At 45.9% G+C, this 22576-nt stretch overlaps 1 protein-coding gene across 1 annotated transcript in view; it reads right to left on the bottom strand.

The window, feature by feature from the left end:
- Window positions 1-207: 207 nt before the first annotated feature.
- LOC142765291 (uncharacterized) overlaps window positions 208-22576 on the bottom strand; it is a 107946-nt gene continuing 85577 nt past the window's right edge. The window contains exon 3 of the mRNA XM_075866030.1: window positions 208-2085. Within this exon, the coding sequence (XP_075722145.1) occupies window positions 1657-2085 (429 nt within the window). The 3' untranslated portion in view covers window positions 208-1656. The remainder of the gene's footprint in view (window positions 2086-22576) is intronic.

The raw sequence follows: 22576 nt of genomic DNA, 5'->3' as shown, positions 1-22576 counted from the left end.
GTTGCGTAATGGGATTCGTTATTGCGTCCGGAGCTGTTAGAGCCCTGCACAAAGCCATTCGGCGTACTTCACAACTACACTTCGTACATGACAAACGTTTTTGACAAACAACCCATTTATAAACGTAACAGTATTTTCATACGTGCCAAAAACAGTCAGAGAATGGCGTGGAAACACAGCGCACTATTCGCGGTAACCACTTGCACATCGCCGCCGCCGATTACAACACGTGCGCTTCGGGCCGCGGGAACAAAATCCGACTGTAGCGCCACTAGTTCTCACGAACACTTCCCCGCCCGTCTCTCCGGTGGAGCTGTGAAACTGAGTTTATTCTAGTAACGTTGGACCCAATCAGCCGTTGTTGGCTATGTCCCATGATCCCCTTTTCCCCGGACAAGGCTCAGCCACGCGTGGCTTGGCGTTGTAGGAGGCTGAACTTTCCAACCCCGTTGGCTCAGGTGAAGCCACTCACAGCACGCTGCTTACGCAGACGACCCTGCAGGGCGATGTGCAGGTGTTAGCCAACTCATTTAAAAGCGATAAATGCAGTGTGCATCATACATGAAGAAAATGTGGGCATTTTATTTTGCATGTTACAATACAAGTGCATTTGGGAGTTATAGCATGTATATCTTGAAGTTGGAGGTTTGAAGTTTATTCAGCATTCAAAACATATACAGAATATACACATAATGTTTCAAAAAAAGCTCCATTAGTGTAAAAACTGCAAATGAAAGTCCAAAGATATGACAGTCTGTAATATGTGGGACTACGACCTATGAGACCTCGAAAAACAGTGCATTTTCGGTATACACATGAAAGATACAATTCATGGAGGCTGACCTGTCTTTTCCGGATGGTAAAGTTCTGTTTATTATTATTATGATTTGGCTGAGTGTATCTAGAAGCGCGAGTATATTGAAACCTACCTTCGTAAAAGTTGTCAGTATGTCTACCTGTTCATTTGATAAAATATAAGGCGAATGGAGATCAAAAGCAGTCGTTTGTAAGCCAAATTGCTTGATACATATATTTTACAGCCAAAATTGTTTTTCATGCTTACGGGGATTTAGGTCAGGCTTCTTATGTGTGCATTGGTATTCAGTAAGTTAGGGTACCCTTACCACATCTGCTAGGATGTAATATTAACTGCAGTCTTTATTGTTTACTTCGTTTTGCTGAGCCCAGAGTGTGGCGATCACAGCAGATTCTCTACAAAGTGATTCATACTTGCGAAATGAACTGGTGGGCAAAAGGGTTTTCAGTTGATAACACAGCGCTAAAGCACTCGACCATATTTTTCAAGGGAACCATGGCATCTGTAGAAAAGGCCCCCACTACATTGCAGAACACTTGAGTTGCCATAGCTACAATCACCGTCTATCCTACTACACTGTTTCAGGACGATACAATTTGTAAGCAAACAGATTGTTCTCGCTAGGTCTTGCTGTTATCAAAATGGCATTCAAGGCCTTCGCCATACGACTGTCATGACATTGGATAAGCGTTACCCAACACACCCGAATTACCCTATAAAATTCCAGACAGCATTCGCTGGGAAACAAATCACTTACTATTTCCCTTTTTTTTTTTGTCTAGCGCCTCACAAAAAAGGCACGCTTGCAGCCTTAAAGCTCATTCACTCCTCTTCATTTCTCATTGCCGATATACAGCGTTTCGCTTCCTCCGCCCATACTCTCCATGAATATAGGCAGGATATCCGAGATTCGCGAGTGCCAGAGATTCGTAAGGGGTGGCTTTTACAAGGTACGATGGCGCCACGGCGTAGGCGAGCACGTGACCCGATGCCGAAGCGCGGCCTACAACTGGTGGTACCACCACAGAGTCTGCGTTGTACATTGCGTCAGCACTGCGCCCGGGTGCCGTGCCTGGCTCGTTGGTGGTAATGGTGACGTGGAAACCAGTGCCATCGGCCACGTAGTTCACGCGCCGGAACAGACCATTAGCATCAGTGTAGCCGTATGAGCCGGTCTTGATATTGTGCGAGTCTCCCTCTTCTTTGTGAAATTGCTTGTTGCCATATTCGTCCTCGGTGTCATAGCCAAAGCTGTATGGTGTTGGAGGCTGCAATAAACGCGACAAATGTACATGAAGTCTCAATAAAACACAGATAACAGGAGTATGTTTATGAATGCGTAGATGAAATCAATACAGATGGAAAATAAAACTTCTGATTGAACTACACTTATTCTACATAATTCGAATCGTAGTTAGCAATGTACAATACATGGACAGATTTCGCGCGAGTCAACCTTCAATGTCTTGGTGAGCCACATAATAAAAACTACTTGCGCATCTGTATATCTATCGTTCTGTTAAAGGAAGGGACTCGTACCGACAAAAGATTGGGGGCTGTTTGGTACAGCGTTACCAACTTTAGTACATGCCAAACGCCTGTGTCGTAGAATACGCTCGGAACTTTGGAGGAAAGCCCGGCTTCTTCAGGATTATGTACGCGTCTTGTGCTACGCCAGTGACCCTCCCTGGAAGGCAGAAGTGGAGTTACGTTCCCTGAGGGTTTTCACTGCTCGCATGATTGAGTTTTGCTGGGCCTCCTCCCTGAGTAATGTGCTTCACCAAATTCGCAAGCAAGACGAGAAACAAAGAGGTGAGTCGCGTGTTCCCATTTCAAGAGATGATGCGAAAATCCCAGAACACGCCGACCGCACACTCAAGATGGGTCCCAAATTTGGCTAGGAATCGGTTGTACCGCCACAGGAATCGCTTGCTTTTAACAGACGTGTTGCAACTAGAGAACCACAAGACCAGTATGCGCGTTGTTTGCTTGAGGGCGTTTACGTATTGTCAAGGATGTGCACAGGGCAGACTACCATCAGCACTGGGGTCCCACCTAACAGGTAGTGAAATATACCAGAAAAAAAAGGCCTTTGCCTTCTTCAAGCAGATTAAAGGGCGGTTTTGTTGTTATAGATTCTGGGTCGTATGCTGAGAAGGCTAAGACGGCCATTTTTAAGAATTTTGTTATCCTAAAAGCAGTGCTATTTGTGTTAAAACTAAAGCAGTTAACATGTGCAAGGACGTTGAACTTGTTCGTTTGGCAAGAGACATTGGTACACGAGAAGGTAATGCATTCAAAGTTTTTTTTCACTGCATAGACGCAGAAACTTGAAGTTCCTTTGTGAACAACAGTTAACGAGCAAGGTTCCAAGCAGCATTAGGTTCGCCAGTTTTTGCTCAAACAACTGAATGGGCTGACTGTGTTGGATCCCTTTGCCACGTAAACTTCGGAGGATGTTGTGCAGTTTTTGCAGGTGGAAAGTTCTACAGAGTGTATTATTTCTGTAGATGTAGAATATCTAATTTATTCTGTGACACATGAACATTTGTTTGCTTCTGTTCGCGACTGTAATAAAACTAATGGACACAAAGCTTTTCAGAATGCTGCCAGCTTCTCGGTCGATAATTTCATGTCGTTACTGGAATTTTATCTTCGTTCTACTTTTGTCTCGTTTGAGGACGCTTTTTTATCTGCAGCGACAAGGTATTTGTATTGGATCGTGTGTGGCGCCTGTTTTCTGCAACGTTTTCTCCGCGGATGTTGATAAGTGTGTAGATAACACTCTTGCCGAAAGATGTGTTGTTAAGGTGTTTACGTATTTGAACGATTAATAATTTTTAAAGAGCCCCATTTTACTTTCATAGACAACCCTGTTGATGCTATTCTTAATGTTTTCAAACAGGGCGTAAAGGGCTTGACCTTCACCTATGAATTTCCCACTGATAACTCGCTGCAGTTTTTAGATCTACGTCTCGTTTTAGCTTACCACCGGTGTTGGTGGTATAGTCGCCATGCGCAAAAGGCTCTCTTGCCCTATGATTCTGCGCATTCGAAGCTTGTAAAGAGGGGAATTGGCGAAATCGTGTCTACGTTCCGCTCTCTGGAAATCATTCACACATGCGCTGCAAGATAGCTTTAATGATCAGGTGCGGCGTTTAATTCCTGCCGGGTATCCTTGAACGGTAGGGACGTTGATCTCAGCGGTTCTTCTGCGTGATTTTAAGGCAGCCCATTCTAGCATGAACCCTGGCCTGCATTCCAGGTAGCGTCCAGAGGCGGTGCCTTGTATGTATCACAATTCCCACCACCTGAAGAAGATAGCGAGTAGGCGGGATTTGCCGATTGTGTTTTCCGCCCAACGTAAGCTGTCTGAGATTCGTCCCACAATGTTTTCTGGTGAGAAGAGAGTGTTGTGGAAAGAATCACGCGTTTGTGTATGTAAGGTGTGCGACTGGTGTCATCTACGAAATGCCGCTGTCTTGTGGGAACGTTTACGTAGGTCATACAGAATGTCACCCCATCGCGGTGGTCTATTGGCTAAGCTACTCGGCTGCTGACCCGAAGGTGACGAGATCAAATTTCAGCTGTGGCGGCGGTATTTTCAATGGAGGCGAAAAGGCTGTAGGCCCGCGTGCTCAGATTTGGGTGCACGTTAAAAAACCCCAGGTGGTCAAAATTTCCGGAGCCCTCCACTCATAATCATATGGTAGTTTTGGAACGTTAAACCCCGCATTTCAATCAATGATATGGCGCGTTGCTTGAACGACCTTGCAAGAGAACATGAGCTTTAACTTAGAATAAGTACGATCACTCATTTGCCTGTGCATTGCAAAGCTTGTATGTGCTCACCAATCTTCTCAGAGATAAGAATTTTTGGTCAGAGCACTGATACCACTGCCCGTGAACTGACGGAAGCTTTTCATATTTCAACAAGAGGCATTGCTTGTGTTAGTCAGTATCCTTATTTGATAGTGAGCGTGATTTTTCGCGCGGCCTGTAAGGTGTTTGCTTTACTGCCCTTGTGACCACATGACTATGTTCTTTCGTGAGTATGTATTTGAAGGATCACGAATAATTAAATTCAGTTGAAAGATTTAGCTGGTCCTTGTCTATTCTTTTCTGTGTCGTTATCTGTATTCGCGTGCACCAGTTAACCGGGAATGATCAAGCACCTAACCCAGCTACAAATTTCTATCTATCTATCTATCTATCTATTTATCTATCCATCTATCTATCTATTTATCTATCTATCTATGTATCCTATCTATCTATCTATCCCCTTGTCTAACCGCCTACGTCGGGGGGTCCTGGTCATCACCTCTTTAAGTGGGAAAGACCAAAATGAGTACGAGAGGGTAAAAAGGTCCTACGAACATGAACGTCTGGGGATGCCGTGAATAATGCTGGACTACCGTCGCATAGGATGACAAACCTTTTAATCTAGACACGTTCAGTACATACCCATATTCCACGCACCGCGGTATGCGCCCTAGGTGTTGAACAATTATTTATCTATGAAGTAATGGCCAGAACAGACTTAGTTAATATGAATGCGAGTGCGTTAGGAAAACTCGACATCGGCAGCGCTGTACCGAGTGAATGCAAAGAATCAATTGTATAGTTCCAGTAGGAGTCGAACCCAAACATTCAGCAGGGAAGTCAAGTTTTCTACGAAACAGGCATGCCAGGTCTCCATATTTCTTTGGAAAAGAACCCTATACAGGCACAATGTTGGTGCAAGGATAATTGTGGCTGCAGTGATGTCCCTCTAATATTATAAATATCGCATATCTTCCCCTATGATAGAGCTATCTCGTCGGGTTGGTGTCAAATGTAGTTACGCACCATCCACAGCAAATTCTCTAGGTAGCACTATCCAGGGTTAGCTTCCTCGCAAGTACAGGTACTGCAATTCTGCTTAACGCTGATGGGAAGCAGAAATGTTACACACCTGCACGCAATGGGTTATTTAAAACATACTTCCACGCTTACTAAATTGATTTGCTCGGTTAAAACAAACAAACATTGCTATACTCGGGCCCGACTTTCTGCGGCAATTCGGGGAAAGGAAAGGGGGTGGAGCTACTGCTGCTGTACTCCTCTGTGAAGTATTCTGGTTCCGCTTGCGTTTCAAATGACGGCAGTGTTCAGGTCATCCCACTGCACAGAATTTGATACATCTGCTTGCGTAGCTATTTGTGAGTGAAATTCGACAAAAGCTCCTTGAGCGAGTCATTGAAATAGCTGGAGGACGACGTGCGCTTGCCTAAAGATAAAGACGCCATTTTCACTGTAAGCTGCACGTAAAACGTGCGATGTTTTGAGACCCGTCAAAACGCCAAGGGACTCTTGAGAAAGCAAAAAGAGATATCAATATCTCTTCGGGGCGTGCAGCGTCTCTTTATAAACAGCAATTATTAGAAAATAATGTTCTTTTTAATATTTTCATGCAAAAAACATGGGCGCATTTGTGGCACTATATTATACAGCGGTGGCACGCGCCCACTTTTGCTTCATAGCCTTCCCTCATTTGCAACAGAAAGCTGTCCCCGAGTATAGCAACACTCAGAGCAAATCGCGCCTCAGTGTTTAAGAAGCTTCTCGCTTGTAGTAGATCATTTTGTTTGGATTGCTCACAGCAGGCTAGCACTCAAAGTTATTTCAGAGCCTGCATGACCATCAGTGATCAGAATGAGACGTTGGACGCGTCACCCCTAAAGGTCGCTAAAGGTCGGCGTATCTATCGCGATTACCAGTTGGCTGACGGCCGAGTGCCCAATGGCCGATAACAACCAACACACCATTCGCCGCTATCAGTGCCGATGTGTGTTGCTGCAATAGGATTTCTTGTTTCCCGACCACAAGTTTGGCCAAATAAACAGTTTAATCTTAGACATACTGATCACTCTATAAATCAACGTCACGACTGCGTGACATCTGATTGATATGTGGGATTTAACCTCCCAAAACCACTATATACTTATGAGAGACGCCGTAGCGGATGGCTCCGGAAATTTCGACCACCTGGAGCTCTCTAGCTTGCACCCCAATCTGAGTACATAGGCCTACAACATTTCCGCCTCCAACGGAAATGCAGCCGCCGCAGCTGGGATTTGATCCCGCGACCTGCGGGTCAGCAGCCGAGTACCTTAGCCACTAGACCACCGCGGCGGGGCGACTTCGTGACATCTATCTGGTCGAGGTGCTTCCCGTCAATGTACCCACCACCCCCTTCTAGCTGTGACCCGAGTCCTAACTGCGAAAGAAAACAACCACTCCAACCTCTACCTGCGAACAAGCCACAGGCAGTGGCTGACACCAGAACATGGGCCTCTACCTGAAGAGACCCGACAAACAAGAACCCTTACCTCAACCATAGCGACATTGACAGTCTCCGTGCCGCCTGCACCGACTGTGTTTCGTCAACCTAAGGAACCACCAGCTTCCAGTGGTTCAACACTTGAAGACCCGGAAATCTGGATCGAGACACACGACCATGTGACCACCTATAAGGGGCCCTACAACACTTTTTGAGTGGTCAGAAAACGCTGCCAATCGTAGTAGAGGCTCCCGACAACACGCGAGCCTAATCATGTAGTGCAGCACGTAGCCTGGAATTCAAAATAAACAATCAAATTCTGCTGGAAATTTATTTCTCTTCTCTCGACAAATGATCGGAATGCTTACCCGCAGGTCGCGGGTTCGATTGCCGGCTGCGGAGGCTGCATTTCCGATGGAGGCGGAAATGTTGCAGGCCCGTGTACTCAGATTTGGGTGCACGTTAAAGAACCCCAGGTGATCAAAATTTCCGGAGCCCTCCACTACGGCGTCTCTCATAATCAAATGGTGGTTTTGGGACGTTAAACCCCACAAATAAATCAATCAACAAATGATCGGAAGACGCTCAAACATCACTCGTCGAAAGTCCATTCGTCAGTCATTGGCGGATTTCAATATGCAGTGCTCAGTCGTCAAAGAGATTGCCCCGGGATGCCGCGACTTGTCAGCGCGTGCGCGCGCTATCACACTGAAACAGCCACGCATTCGAAAAAAAAATAAAAAGTGCTCATGGTCACGAGGCAAGGGTAGTCTACTTCAATTGCCTCTGCCATACGTCTCTGCTTAGCTTCCAGCGCTTTCATCAGGGCGAGAGAAGAGGCAATGCGATTTCAACATGCGACAAATCTTTGTAAATTCACTCGTACTGAACGGTTTCTTAAATGTTTTGTGGCATTGGATTCGTGAGGCATTAAGTTGTTCCAGTGAATTTATTTCATGGTTACTTAAAGAAGTGTTTGAGGACACCTTTAACAAATGGGGCACCGAGGACAAGTTGCGCCACGTGAAATTTTACCAGGAAGACAATGGAAGAACTTGCATTGGAAGTCGAGACACTGCACTCCAAACCTGGGATAGTTTTCGCAGAGCATTCATGAGCACGTCCTCATCCGCAAGAAAACAGTCGCTCCTTTGCTGAAGACCAGGGCGCAGCTACCAAATGAAAACTTCCCCATCTTCACGGAAAAAATGACTCGACTATTTCGCCTTGCCGATGCTACAATGACGGAATACAAGAAGGTTCGCCTAACCATGCCGGCTGTAAATCGAGAAATATTCGCAGGACTTGTACGCACTCCTCCCCCCTTCCCACGATCGTCCCCGTATTCCTTAGTCAGGCCAAGTCTGTAGAAAAGGCACCTCAAGTGCGGATGAAACAGTACAACTGTGATTCGCTCCCTGTAGCCTATCCCAACGTGCACTCACTGGCCACTGACAGCTTCTGTGAGACCACCTGAGAGATCGTGCGGGAAGAACTACAGAAGCAGTTGCCTTCCCTTAAGCCCCGAGGGCATTAGATTGCCGACATTGTCCTCGAGGAAGATCGGCAATCGCTTGAAATTTCTGAAGCACATCTAGCCTCTGGCCACAATTTCGCCACTCTCGTCGACTCTGGGACCGACTATACGGTCATCAGTGGGTCGTTCACCGTGAAGTTGAAAAAGTTTAGGACTGTTTGGGAAGAGAACCGCCATTCATTCGCGTTCTCTGCTTTCAATATTTGATAAAGGTAGTTTGCCGGGAGTCGTCAAGGTTATTAGGGTTTTAATATGAAGCGCATAAACTTGGTATTGCCACGAGCGTTTCTAGTTTTCACTTTTGTTGCATTCGGTTTTCACCCACAAAGTCTATCAGGAATGTTCAGTGCGCACTGCGCCTCATCAAGAAGGTTCTTGATTATTGTGAATCGCACTAATAAGATTTACGCGCAAGACGTGGACGCTCGAGAATATTCCAGAGCTTGTGCGATGACCAGTGATAAGGCTGGAATAATCGACAGGACATGTTTAATTTCCGACACCCTTCGCCTTAGTTCAGTTGATTGAAGGCCGACGCTCAGTTCGCCGCTATCAGTACCAGTGTGTTTCACTGTAATCTGACTTTCCGTTCACAAGCTGCAAGCTCGGCAAAATAAGCATTTTTATCTTGGACCTACAGTATGTTCCTTTCGTCCACGTCCCGGTCTTGTGACTATTTAGTAATAATTGCTAGTGTATAACGCTCCAAAATATATGCTTATGAGAGCCTCCGTAGTAAAAGGCTCCGCAATTTCAAGTTTTTTTTGGCTCCGTGAAAAATTCGGGCGCCGTGCCCGAGATTCAATTTCACTAGCTGCGGAATAAAGTATAAATTGAGGTTTTTCTTGTTGAGTCACTGTCAGCAGGGCAATGTGAAGCGTTCGTTTTTTGGAGAGTTTCGCTTTTGCAGATGTTTGCACCGCGTGATAACAACATCGTATTGCATATATTTAGTGCGTCAAATTAAGCCGGTGAGCGCAAATAAAAACGGGAACACAGAAAGACCAAACACATACAAGCGCGTAGCTACACGGTTTGTAGAAGTTTTTTGCTGCTTAGGAAATTTTAAAGCCACCTTTCAGAACATGATCATACTCACAAAAATGTTATACCCACTCCGAGCATGCATGTTTCCTGCAGCTGCGTACGTTATTTCGGACATTTTCTATGCCAGATCACACATGGTGTTCGGACATAGTGCTGATTTGGAAGTCGTGTTGATTGTTTTTACATCTACGCTGGTAATCTTCATGCTATACATTATCCACTGCAATCACGCATGTTCGTTGTTGCGCCAAGATTTGTCCTTGATAATTGCGTGTAAATTTGCGAAGCCATTTCACATTTTATTCTAGTATATAAAATTTTGTTATAAGACAATGCCACACTGAAGCAGTGAGAAAGACGCTGGACGTAGTGATTGTGTGCGTGGCGCGTGCTCTTGTCCTCCGTCTTGGATTACGCTTCGACGCTGTGTAGACATATTGTATATACATTTTGTCTCTCTGTGTGCCGTTAAGCAACATATTAGTGCAAGGTACTGGGTCCACGGAGCTTCGCAGCGCGCGCCAAGTCACTGCTTCAAACATGTCTACCGGCACCCATGTTTAGTCAACAGCCGCATCCTACGCATCATTGACGTCGAACCCCTTTAGTCATTGTGGCTACTCCACACCGTGATCCTGGCAATTTCACGGGAGCTGACGGGGAGGATGTAAATGAGCGGCTTATGCTCTACGAGCTCGCGAGCACGAACTCACAGGTGGGACCCAACCTTCATGCTGGTAAAACTTATCTTTTAAGTAAATGGAACGGCCAAGGCGTGGTTTAAGAACAATGTGGGACAGATCACCAGCTCTAGCGTATGTAAGACCAAGTTACGGGCATTGTATAGCCAGTCTGCCGATTACAAGCAGACTATTGGGAAAGAACTTGACATACGTGTACAGACATTCACGGAGTCGTACGTAACGGAAATGCAATATGCTCTTACAATTTACCGCAAAGTTGACAAAATTATGGCCAAAGCTGAAAATGCAGTGCACTGCTTAAGGGCTCTGCAGATAATGTATTTAACCTCCTCATTTTCAAAGGCCGCTTCACGATTGAGGATGCTATTTCAGAGTTCCACCGCTTCCAAAAGGCTAAGAGCCATCGCATTGTTCACCACTTCACCCATCTTCCCAAGACTGCTCCGACGCCAACATGTGAGGACCTCCGCATAGAGACCCAGAACAATCTTCAATCCGGTGACATCACGAGAATCGTATGCCAGAAAACTGAAGCCATATCACCCGCACCCTTGAAAGCACTGGTGCCGAGTGATCCTCAGCAGACCATGTCGCTAATACGAACTGATGTGCGTCAAAAACTGGGCAACGCAGGACTTCAGACAATCTGTTTTGTGCACCGTCTCGACACTGTCAGTTCGCCTACCTTCAACCCCTTTCAGCCTTACTGCCGTCTCGCTCCATGAAATCGTGACCCAAATGCGAGGAGGACAGCTGACGAAAGGCTACTTTGCTTTCAATGCCAACGAGCGGAACATATTTCGCGTCGTTGCCGAAGCAGATGGGGCTTTGCATATCAGACAAGCCCAAGCTTGTGTGATATGCAAAGTCCAAAGCTTCCACAAGCTTTGAATGAAGCTTCCACTACTTCAATCAAAGCTCAACCTTCTGGCCAAGAACCACCCTTCTAGCCGAGACCACTTTTTCGGCCACAGGTGGCTTTTACTACTTTGAAATACCCTTCAGTTCATGCAGTGCCATCAACGCCTTCTAGTCGATGATGGTCACTCTCTTGCGCGGGTTCGAACATTTAATTTTATTGTGTTACCTTGACGACGGTATCGTCAATTTTCCGACCTTTGAAACCCAGCTCGACCTCCTTTCCTTCATCATCTCTGTTTCTTGCGGTGCCGATCTCTAACTGAACTAAATGTCACTCCGGGCGCCAGCAACTAAACATGTTACGCCACCTTGTCAACTCCTCCGGAGTACGCCATGATCCCGATAACATTCCAACCGAACAGAAATTTCTCCGTTCGGACCTGCACTAAGGAAGTTCGCAGATAACTCGGTCTCTGTTCGTATTTTCGATGTTTCGTCAACAACTTTGCTCAAGTGTTGCGTCTTTTTATAGACTTACAGAGAATAAGTCAAATTTTCTTGAACTCCTCACAGAATGCAGCGTTCTGTGAACTCATCACATTGCTAACACAACGATTTCTTGTAGCTCGTTTCGGCATTGCCGCCCCTACAAAAGCCAGTACTGTTGCCAGAAGTGAAGGAATCGGTGCTGTTTTGGTCCTGAACCGAAGCGAGTGCACCCGCGTTATCGCCTACGCCAGCCATCTTTCCTCTACAGCTAAACGGAGCTACTCAATTGTTGAAAGTAAATGTCTTGCTATCGTTTGCCTGGATAAAAATTTAGGCTATTTGTATGGTCAACATTTCGCGTTCACAACCGATCACAATGCACTCTGCTGCCTCTCCTCCTTGAACACCATACTGGGTGTCTTGTTCAACAGACACTGCTGCCCTATATATATCTTCTCATTGTCGTTCATATCTGGCCGCTTTTACCACGACGATGACAGCTTCCCGGAATTCAGTGAACACACCTAAGACTTTTGATGAACCGCCACCATGTGTGGCGCTAAGCGCACATCCCTTTGAAGAACATCCACAAAAAACAGCGCCCACATCCTGTTTACGTGCCATGATTGAGAACCTTGGTTATATGATGCCTGTCCCATCTACTCGATTTTTTGTGCTTAAGGAAGGCACGCTGCACCATCACATCTGCACAGGTGGACATCAACTGCTCTTTGTGGCACCTTCGCACTTACGTGCGAGTGTTATCGCCCAGCTCAATGGCGCTCGCCGGTCACCTTCGACTCTTTCGCACGCTTCACCGTGTGCATAGTCTGTTTTGGGACCCAGCCTTAATCGCTCCGTCCTCCACTACATCACCATATGCGACTACTTTCAACGCCATAGGAAACTTCCTGAGAGCCCTGCTGGCCTCATCTTAACACTTGATGCTTTTTTGAACACTTATTCCTAGATGGTCTTGTCCTCCTGGGCCCCATCCCTGCGTCTACTTCTGGGAACAAGTGAATGGCTGTCGCGATGGATCCCACAACCTGGCACGCTAGTACGCAGCCTCTACCAACCAGTTGTGCCACGGATGTTGCAAATTTTTTTCTCGCAGGACGTTAATATTGATCATGGTGCCCCACGCCAACTCGTTAGAGATTGTGTGTGCTATTTTCCCAAATCACTGATGACCTGACTCACTCTTACGAGACAAAAGAAATTTCCGACAAATGACCACCCGTAAAATAATGGACTAACTAGACGATTCAACCGGAGCTTAACTGATACGCTCTCTATGTACGTCTCATCTGACCACCAAGACTGGGAAGCTGCATTGCCACTTGTTACGTTTTCCTATAATTCCTCACGCCATAAGACAGCTAGGTTTAGATGCGAAGCAGCTCTTTGACTAGCCTGTGTAACGCTGGCCGTCCGTGTCTCCATGCCAACTCGCCGCACCGCATTCCCCTCGCCGCAGCTGTTCGAACGATGACAAGAGTGTCAAGCCACAGCTGCGCGTTGACATCGCTCTCTCCTTCAGTCGCAGCAGGTGCCGGCTCTTCCCAACACACCAAGGTGGTGTTGCACCTTCACCCGCTCGCACACATATTTCTCTCGCTTAACCCTCAGCACCACTCACTACGCTCAACCACACGTCGAGTGGAAACGCACTTTTGACTCGTTTATCTGCGATGAGACTTCCACGGAACCCATCCCGCCTTTCTGTCTTTGCGTTTCCAAGAAACGTTTACTTCGGTAAAGGCTGCACACAGTTTCCCTTTGAAAAGCTTTTGCAGCACCTGCGTCGACGCCCATTTCAGCCGGGACAATGGCGTGCGCAGCGCTGCTGCTTCGCATTTCATCGTGATTCTGTTCGCGGAGATGGCTCAAATTTTTTTGCCTTTTTGTGTTGTGTTTGCCATGACTCAGTTTTACCTTCTGACACAATCTTTCTGGCAGGCTTAAATTCGCCAACTGAATGCGCCCGTGATTGCAACGCAAGAGCTCACAAAGCATGAGATGGTGCTCATCAGCACCTTTTAGCATCGCAAGACCGCTATAGGAAGTGTTTCAATGCACACCAGCACCCCGTTTCCTTTACTCCAATTTTTCTTGTGCTATTGTGAAATCGTACTGGCAGCGCTGGACTGTGAAAAACTGCTTTTTGCATACTCGGAGCCTTACCGCGTACTGGCCCAGAGGACAAACATGACCGACGAGAGAGCCCCTTCCGAGCCTTCCTCAACCTCCACTTTACTTTCTGCAGACATTGTTCATTTATCCCGCCTTAAGCTTTACCACTCTGCGACATCATAGAAAGCACCGAGACGGTGCTTCAGCACGAGGGGGATGTGTTATAGGACAATGGTAAACTAAAGCAGCCAGGTAGACGACAAGCAATGTAACATATTTTTCGTGTGCGGCGCGTGCTCTTCTCCATCGTCTAGCCCCTACGCTTCAGCTCTGTTTGGTCGTAAACACAGATTGTTTTCCTGTGTGCCCTCAGCAACGATGTAATAAGCGCCAAAGCTACGATATCTTATGAAGCGCACCATGATCCGAGAATATGAAATAATTTCTGCCACCTGTTTTTCCTTTCTTTTTGTTGGATGTGCGTCTAAATCTAAGAAGGGAGTTGATACTGCATTTTGTTCCAATTTAAATTCACCTGCCGTAGGTACGAATCAAACAAATGACGCCAGCAGCGCAACACCTCAGCCTGCTTTCTAGTCTCCATATGTTGCATGCAAGGCTACTACGTTTGCTCAGGTTAAAGGCGAAGCCTAATTGTGTTTATATTAAGTGGTGATCGTTATTGTACAGCCATCAGCTGAAGAGAACACTTGTAGCGCTCACCAAAATGACATAAAATCTGCAGTGTATCGCGTTCCTCCCCGTTATTAATTAGTTATAGTACTTGTGTATGAAAAAAAAACTTCTTCATAGTGACAAGATCATAAAAGCATCGTTTCTGCTTTTGCGAGAATCTGCTTTCCTTGCAATGGTGTCATTAAAAACGATGCAGTTTGACCCGCAGTCTTCAGGTCACAGTGCAGCAGTAGTGCGTGCCTGTTTTTCGAGATGACGAAGGAGTGGTGTCCATAACTGCAAATTCGTGAGGCCAAAGGCAAAAGCAAGAATGCACAACCCACCCGAGCTACCCGAGATTTCGCCTGTGTCCGCCTGGGCAGGGAACGGCACTGCGCAAGGTTTAGGTTTGGTTGTTTGAATCATTGCACAATTGGGACACTACAAGTCCTTTAGTCCACTCCTATCACTGCGTTTGGGGCATCAAAAATTATGGTGCGTGCCTTGTAGACGCCAGCGTCCATGAGAACACTATATACCTACGCGCGGACAAAGTAGTCTGACGGCATGCTTGTACTAGCGAAATCTACGCGCAAATTTTGTAGTAGTAAAGAAATTGTTTAAGGCCAAGTCATGGGAAAATATATGCGTGCATCAACATCATTCGTTTACCTTAACCTCTAATATTGCCACAAATATTTACGAGCGTTTATTTGAAACTGTCGAGCTTCAGCTTTTCTGACTCGAAAAACCGATAACCAACAACGTATCTGCCGTTTCGTAAATAAACGAGGAACAGTTTTTCCGGTAACAAAGTTCGTAATTTTTATCAACATTGTAGCATGTAATATGTAGCAGCTATTGCAAAATTTTGCATATTTCGACATCTTTGAGAGTTTGCTTCACTCTACGAGTTTCAAACGTTTCTTTACTATTTGTTGTGCACATATTTTGTGCACAACATGTCTTTTTTGTAACGGCAACGGGTGTATACAATTATGATTGATTGATTGATTTGTGGGGTTTACCGTCCCAAAACCACCATTTGATTATGAGACACGCCGTAGTGGAGGGCTCCGGAAATTTTGACCACCTGAGGTTTTTTAACGTGCACCCAAATCTGAGTACACGCGCCTACAACATTTCCGCCTCCATCGGAAATGCAGCCGCCGCAGCCGGGAATCGAACCCGCGACCTGCGGGTGTGTATACAATTATGAACTTTTTAGAACAGCAGGTGATAAAAATAGTCCTTCCATGTTGTTAGGTAGTTCTTTCCTCATAGATTACGCAATTCAAATGAGAACGAAGTTGTTTCTTGGGGTATACTGTGTGCTATAAGCATAAAACATAAAACTTCTCCATCAAATCGTAAATATTCTTTTTCTCATTTGTGCCGATGTTTGGTGTACTCACCCACGTACGAATCACAAAAGGGTGAAGCGAATGTAAAACTAGTAAGCGCGGTTGTTTGCTCTACAAAAATTCAATGCTTCACACCTGGCTCGCATTCTTTCTGAGAGCTCCGTTGCTACCATGTTGCCACCATTGTCCTTGATATGCAGAAACTCATTCAGCTAGGCTTTCGATCAGTACCACACCTGTAGACCGGTTGAAGTTACCACCTGTCTGCTAGATCGGCCAGGACTCCACAGATAAGTCGCTTCAGTAATTATAATTGGCCTCTAATTTTATGACGCCAGACTTGCGAAACTTGATGCGGCGGTCATTCACCACACTGTCCGCTCGGAGAACTTCTTTGCTTTCCTCACGAACGAAGCGTTACAGTCAGCATGGATGTATGAATAAACCAGCACTTCCACTTTAACTTTGGGAGCAAGCCTTTTAGCTCATAAATGTGCTAGCAATACACCTGCTACAGTCCACTACAACGAAAATCATGTACGTACAATTTATCATGCCAGATTCTACGGCTTTTGTCAAGCTTTGTGTGGCGATGATTCACATAGAGTCAGTGCGCTCTAGGAATTTGTACCCGCAATTTCCACGCACAAAGCTGATTCCACAGGTGCTCTCTTGATCCGTGCCTCGAGGGCCGGCAGTAGCTCCCGACTGTGACAGGTAAGTTTATCGAGGTGAGCTCGGCGAAAAACGTCACGAACATGATCAAGAAGCAACGAGTAACATGGCACTACACGTAACCAGAAAATGTCAACGTTGGTATGCTGCCATTAGAGTTCTGAAATTGTAAACAGCACGTAACTATGTTGCCGAGAAAAGTTACGCGTTACGAGGCAATGGTGTTTCTTATAGCACATTACCACCAACAGTGGTTGTAGCTAACATTCAGAGAAAACTCTAACTATCGCGCCTTTTTTACCTTTTTAATGCGAAAAATTTTTTACCGAACTTCGGTGACTTTGAGCGTATCTATCTATCTATCTATCTATCTATCTATCTCTCTCTCTATCTATCTATCTATCTATCTATCTATCTATCTATCTATCTATCTATCTATCTATCTATCTATCTAGCCACCTACGACTTCTAGCTATCCTGGCCGTTTCGATTATGGTATTGATACCAACTTGGTATGGCATAGCATGACTGCATGAAGAACATATTTTACTAGTCATAACATGAAAATCATGACATGTATGTCATGAATGTTATAATTTACACTTCATGGTCCTGCAGCTTTTGCGTAGGTTTCATTCACATGGCATATTTCAAAACTGGTATGGTATGGCATGATTGCATGGCGCACACAAGCGATGGACCCTAACATGAAAATCATGACATGCGTGTCATGTAGCCACATGACTACATGCCACGCTCGCGCCCGTTTCTCTAGTGTCACAGACCCCAAATTTGGTATTACGGTACTTGAATGGATGACAAAGGTATGTGACTGGTGTAAACATTTATTCATGAAATGCTTGTCATGTAACAACATGACTACATGCCATGCTCATGATGCGCTGGCTGCCGTTTTGCTTGCTTCACTTATGCCATATTTGGTATTACGGGACTTGAACAGAGGCCGAAGGTAATATACTGGTGCAAACATGATAAACATGAAATGCGTGCCATGTAACAACATGACTGCATGCTACGCTCATGACGAGCTCGTGGCCGTTTCGCTAGCTTGACATGTACCAAACTCGAAAATACGTGACGCGAACGAACGACATAGGTAAATGACATATTCAAACATGATAATCACGACATGCGTGTCATGTAACAACATTACTACATGCCACACTGATAATGCGCTCGCGGCCGTTTTGCTAGCTTCGCATATGCCAAATTTGGTAATACGTGACGCCAAGATGACGAAGGTCTGTAACTAGTGCAAACATGATAATCATAAGATGCGTGTCGCGTGAGAACGTGACTACACGCGATAGTCAAGGCACCAATACATTTCGACGTGACGCGGTGTGCCTGCTCGCCAGCGTTCATTTTGTCGTGTCAAGCCGACGTTTCCACGCCAGGCGCCAGTACTGCCTTATACTTACAGGCGCGCCCTGCGCGTCGTTGCGTTGACGCATGCACGTTTCAGTGCGTCCAGCATCCCTCAATCACGAAGAGAGGGAGACGCAGTGTTGCTTGGCAACGCATCTGCGCGAAATGAATGTCGTTCTTGTCCTCTTCGTCCCCGTGAAAATTGCGCTACTACACTATATGGTTAAATGATGAATGTCGCATTTTGCGCCGGTTGCCGCCGGGCCGCGCCGACGGACGCTGGTCGCGCCTTGCGTCAGACTATAGAGTGCTCGCGTTTTGATACCGTAGCGTCGCTGTGCCCAGCGTGCGCGTGGGTCAACGCTACTGTAGAGTATATTAGGTCCTTCATGATGGGCTCTTGGCCGTTTTGCTATATATCTTCACAGATACCAAATTTGGTGTTACGTGAAGTCAACGAACGACGAAGTATATGACTGGTGCGAATATGATAATCCTGACACGCATGCCATGTAAGAACATCACAACATACCATGCTGGAGGCAGTTTCGCTAGCTCTACGTATACTAATTTTGGTATCCAGGGACGTGAATAGATGAAGAAGGTAAACGACACATTCGAACATAATAATCCTGACACGGAAGTCATGTACGGCATCATTTACCCCCACTTCGTAACGCTGTGCTGATTTTAAAGTGACGTATCAACATTTCTCATTCGTGCTTTGCATATCATCGATTCCCACTGTACGTGGGATCTGCCAATTGTTTTAGATTGGTTCTTTGATTGTTCCTAAAAATATTCGCGAAGCCCACCACGGGATGACGGCCATGAAATGAATGGTACCTTTTTTAGAAGACAAAACTTTTTTGCAGCTTAATACGTACAGGTATGGATTTATTAAAAATTAATGCATTAGTAACACATGAAACAAATATAGAATAAAAAAAAACAAAAAAAGAAAAAACCCACTAAGATAACAAGATTAAAAGGAAAGAGAATTTATGCTTAAGTTTAACACTCTGTTCTGATTGTTTCCCTTACGAAATCTCATACGGACACGCAAACATTGCTGCGGTGAAAGCCTTTAGAGTTGCTCCAAGGACATTGAAAACAACGGAAGGGATAAACTTAAAGTTATTCTTCGGTGTAGCAGCCAAAGAACAACCATTTAGCAGGCAGAATGTATCTTGGCATACCATGTCTTTTAAATGCACAGCATTTTCTTGTGTACTGATCTTATAGAGTTTCTCACAAAATTACCCAGAGAAAAATCCGGCACCATTCTTCATGCAAATCTCTGAAGGCGCCTTGTTAAAGCGCGGGGAATGACGGTATATGTGTCTGTGAGGCTTGTGTTGGCTGATGTTGAGCGAGGCTTTGGCTCAAAAGCGGATACGGCTGCGAAAATAAAGCTCCTCTAAAAAAACTTTTATAGGGCGATCTTGTTCACACGTACTATATTCTAAAATAAAAGTCCACTCATTTTGACACCAGATCAAGTGGTGGAAGAAAAAACAGACGACATAAATGGCAGAGGGAATGGTGGCTTTGTCGTCTGCCTGCAAAATTTCATGGCCGTTGGTTCCTTTTTACGCTTCGTAAAATTGAACATAGACGCAGAAGTTTGAGTGATAAATAAAACACGTTTCCGTGCAATGGTAAAGCCTAAGTAGCTCAATACACGCTCTTTTAGTAGGAAATCAACTATGTTAACGGGGACCGAGATGCGTCTCAGAGGTACACAAATCCGAGTCAAGTTCCAAACTCCCATATCCCAGCATTCTTTCGCATTAGGCAGCTCACTAGCGCCACATTTCCCTCTAGGTAATTTTGTGAGTACGTCTATGATCTATCTATCTAGCTTCCTACGTATGGGTGATCTCGTCTGCGTGCTCTCGACTAAGGGTAGTTGAAATTAAATGATTGAAAGGTATCCCTTTGATACGTTTCTTTGTATAGCTTTCTGCCCCCGTGCTCGGACTTGACAAAACAGACTTCTTTAAGCTGTGAAGCTGTAAAGATGACGCGCAACTCAGTGCTGAGAAAACAGCATTGCGAAGACTTCAGCAGAACCAGGACATAGTTATCCTACCTGCAAATAAAAGCAATGCTGCCGGTATTCTTGACCGCTTCGACTACGTCACCATGATGGCTTCGTTGCTTCAAGATGAAACAACCTATGCTAAGGTGAGCCGGGACCCAACGAAGACGTCGGAGCTCGGACATATTGTTGACTTCACGCCTTCTACGTTGTACTAATAATCTGTTATCTTCGACACGTCCTGTGGCCTATGGTAGGAAACACACACGTATGAGAGGTATTCCGCACATTTACTTGAACTTTTTGGAGGTGCCACGATCGATGACGACGAGGTAGTGGTCTCCTTACTTGAACTTTTTGGAGGTGCCACGATCGATGACGATGAGGTAGTGGTCTCCTTTGACGTCAAGTCATTGTTCACTGCGTACCCGTCAATCACGCAGTTCGGTGTTTCAAAAACCTGCTAAAGAAAGGTGCATCTTTGCCTTTACGTACACCTTCCGAGAAAGAAGACTTATGCCGGCTGCAGGAATGCCACATGAAAATACGTATTTTATAATTAATGGACAATTTTACAAGCAGCAGTTTCAAACAAATTTGGGGGCTTCTGTGCCCGCAGCTCGGGCAAAAATTGTGAAGCGCTTGAGCAGTCTGCGCTTAGCTCCTAAAAGGCAGCTCCAAAATTGTTCGTCCGATACGTTGATGACTGATTTATTTTAGTGCAATAGCAGTTATAATGACACTCTCGGCTCTGGTTTTTACCAGCGGACCAATGCCGACGCCACCGGCAAAAAGCAGCTGAAAGTATATATATATATATATATATATATATATATATATATATATATATATATATATATATATATATATATATTAATGTAAATGCAAGCTCATCGGTCCAGAAGCAGCAAGAGCGAGCCGGGTGTACGGGCAGCGTTGCAGCAGCAACCAGGCAGTCTTAGCTCGTGCCTCGCGCCAACGTGTCGATGTCGCTTTTGTAGTGGGCATTCCTCTTCACTACATTTCGTCCCCCGTCTAAAAAGGAGCCATCCTGGCGACTCACGGTGAACAGAGTACGAGCGGATCGTAATAAGGTTTCAACCGCTGTACGTGAACGGTTTCACGACCCCAAAAGCGCTGGTCCGTGGATGTCGTATCGGGTTCGACGATGTAGTTAACAGGTGAAGTCTGCGAGACAATGCGGTAGGGTCCCTGGTATTTTGAAACAAGCTTCGAGGAAAGGTCTGTAGGCACAGCGGGAACCCTAAGCCACACAAGAGTGTCTGGAACAAAGTTAGGGTACGGCTGGTTATCGTCACGTCGAGATTTTTGTCTCCATTGGTCGACAGTTGTAAATGACTGGGCAAGCTTACGGCATTCCTCGGCACGGCGGGCAGCTTCAGAGATAGGCGTAGAATCAGAGTGATCGGGGTGGTAGGGTAGAATGGTATCTAGTGTGGTGGAAGGGTCTCGGCCATATAACAGGAAAAATGGCGAAAAGCCCGTAGTTGCCTGTGGAGCAGTGTTGTACGCGTACGTCACAAGAGGTAGAATGAGGTCCCAGTCAGAGTGATCGAAGGCAACATACTTTGATATCATATCCCCTAGAGTACGGTTGAATCTTTCCGTCAATCCATTCGTCTGTGGATGGTAGGCGGTAGTAGTCCGGTCAATGATACGGCATTCGGCAAGAAGTGCGTTGACGACTTCAGAGAGGAATACACGTCCTCTGTCGCTGAGAAGTTCACGCGGTGCGCCGTGACGGAGAATGAAGTTCCGCAGGAGAAAAGAAGATACGTCGCGTGCTGTGGCCGCAGGCAAAGCAGCTGTTTCTGCGTATCGCGTCAAATAGTCGACAGCGACAACAATCCTACGGTTTCCGGAAGCCGTGAATGGAAGAGGCCCGTACAGATCGATTCCAATGCGGTCAAAAGGCCTTGCTGGGCAAGGGATCGGCTGGATCGGACCAGAGGTATGATGAGGCAGATCTTTCCATCGTTGACACTGCGGGCATGACTAAATGTACTTGCGCAAAAAGGTGTACATGCCTCGCCAATAAAACCGGGAGGAAAGCCGAGCGTATGTTTTGAAGATGCCCGCATGTGCGCACTGAGGGTCAGCGTGAAAGCTGAACATATTGCAGCACGAAGATGGCGAGGTATGACCAGTAACCACTTTCGGCCGTCAGACTTGTAATTCCGGCGATAAAGGAGGCCATCGCGGACCTCAAAGTGAGCCGCTTGACGGCCGAACGTTCCAGAAGATGGAGAAGTCGACGGATCTGAAAGGAATTGCAGAAGAGAGCTGATCCAGTCATCCTTGCGTTGCTCAACCGCCATGTCACAGTTTTCTGGGAAAGCAACCATTTCGTCCACGGCAGATAAACATGCAGAGCTTTCGGAGGACACAGGTGAGCGTGATAGAGCGTCGGCATCAGTGTGACGTCGGCCAGAACTGTAGACAACACGCATGTCGAACTCTTGCAACCGCAAAGCCCACCGAGCTAAACAGCCGGA

The sequence above is a fragment of the Rhipicephalus microplus genome, chromosome 1 (assembly GCF_043290135.1).
Source record: "Rhipicephalus microplus isolate Deutch F79 chromosome 1, USDA_Rmic, whole genome shotgun sequence".
In the NCBI taxonomy this organism is placed as follows: Eukaryota; Metazoa; Arthropoda; class Arachnida; order Ixodida; family Ixodidae; genus Rhipicephalus; species Rhipicephalus microplus.
This window is presented reverse-complemented; position numbering and strand designations above follow the sequence as displayed.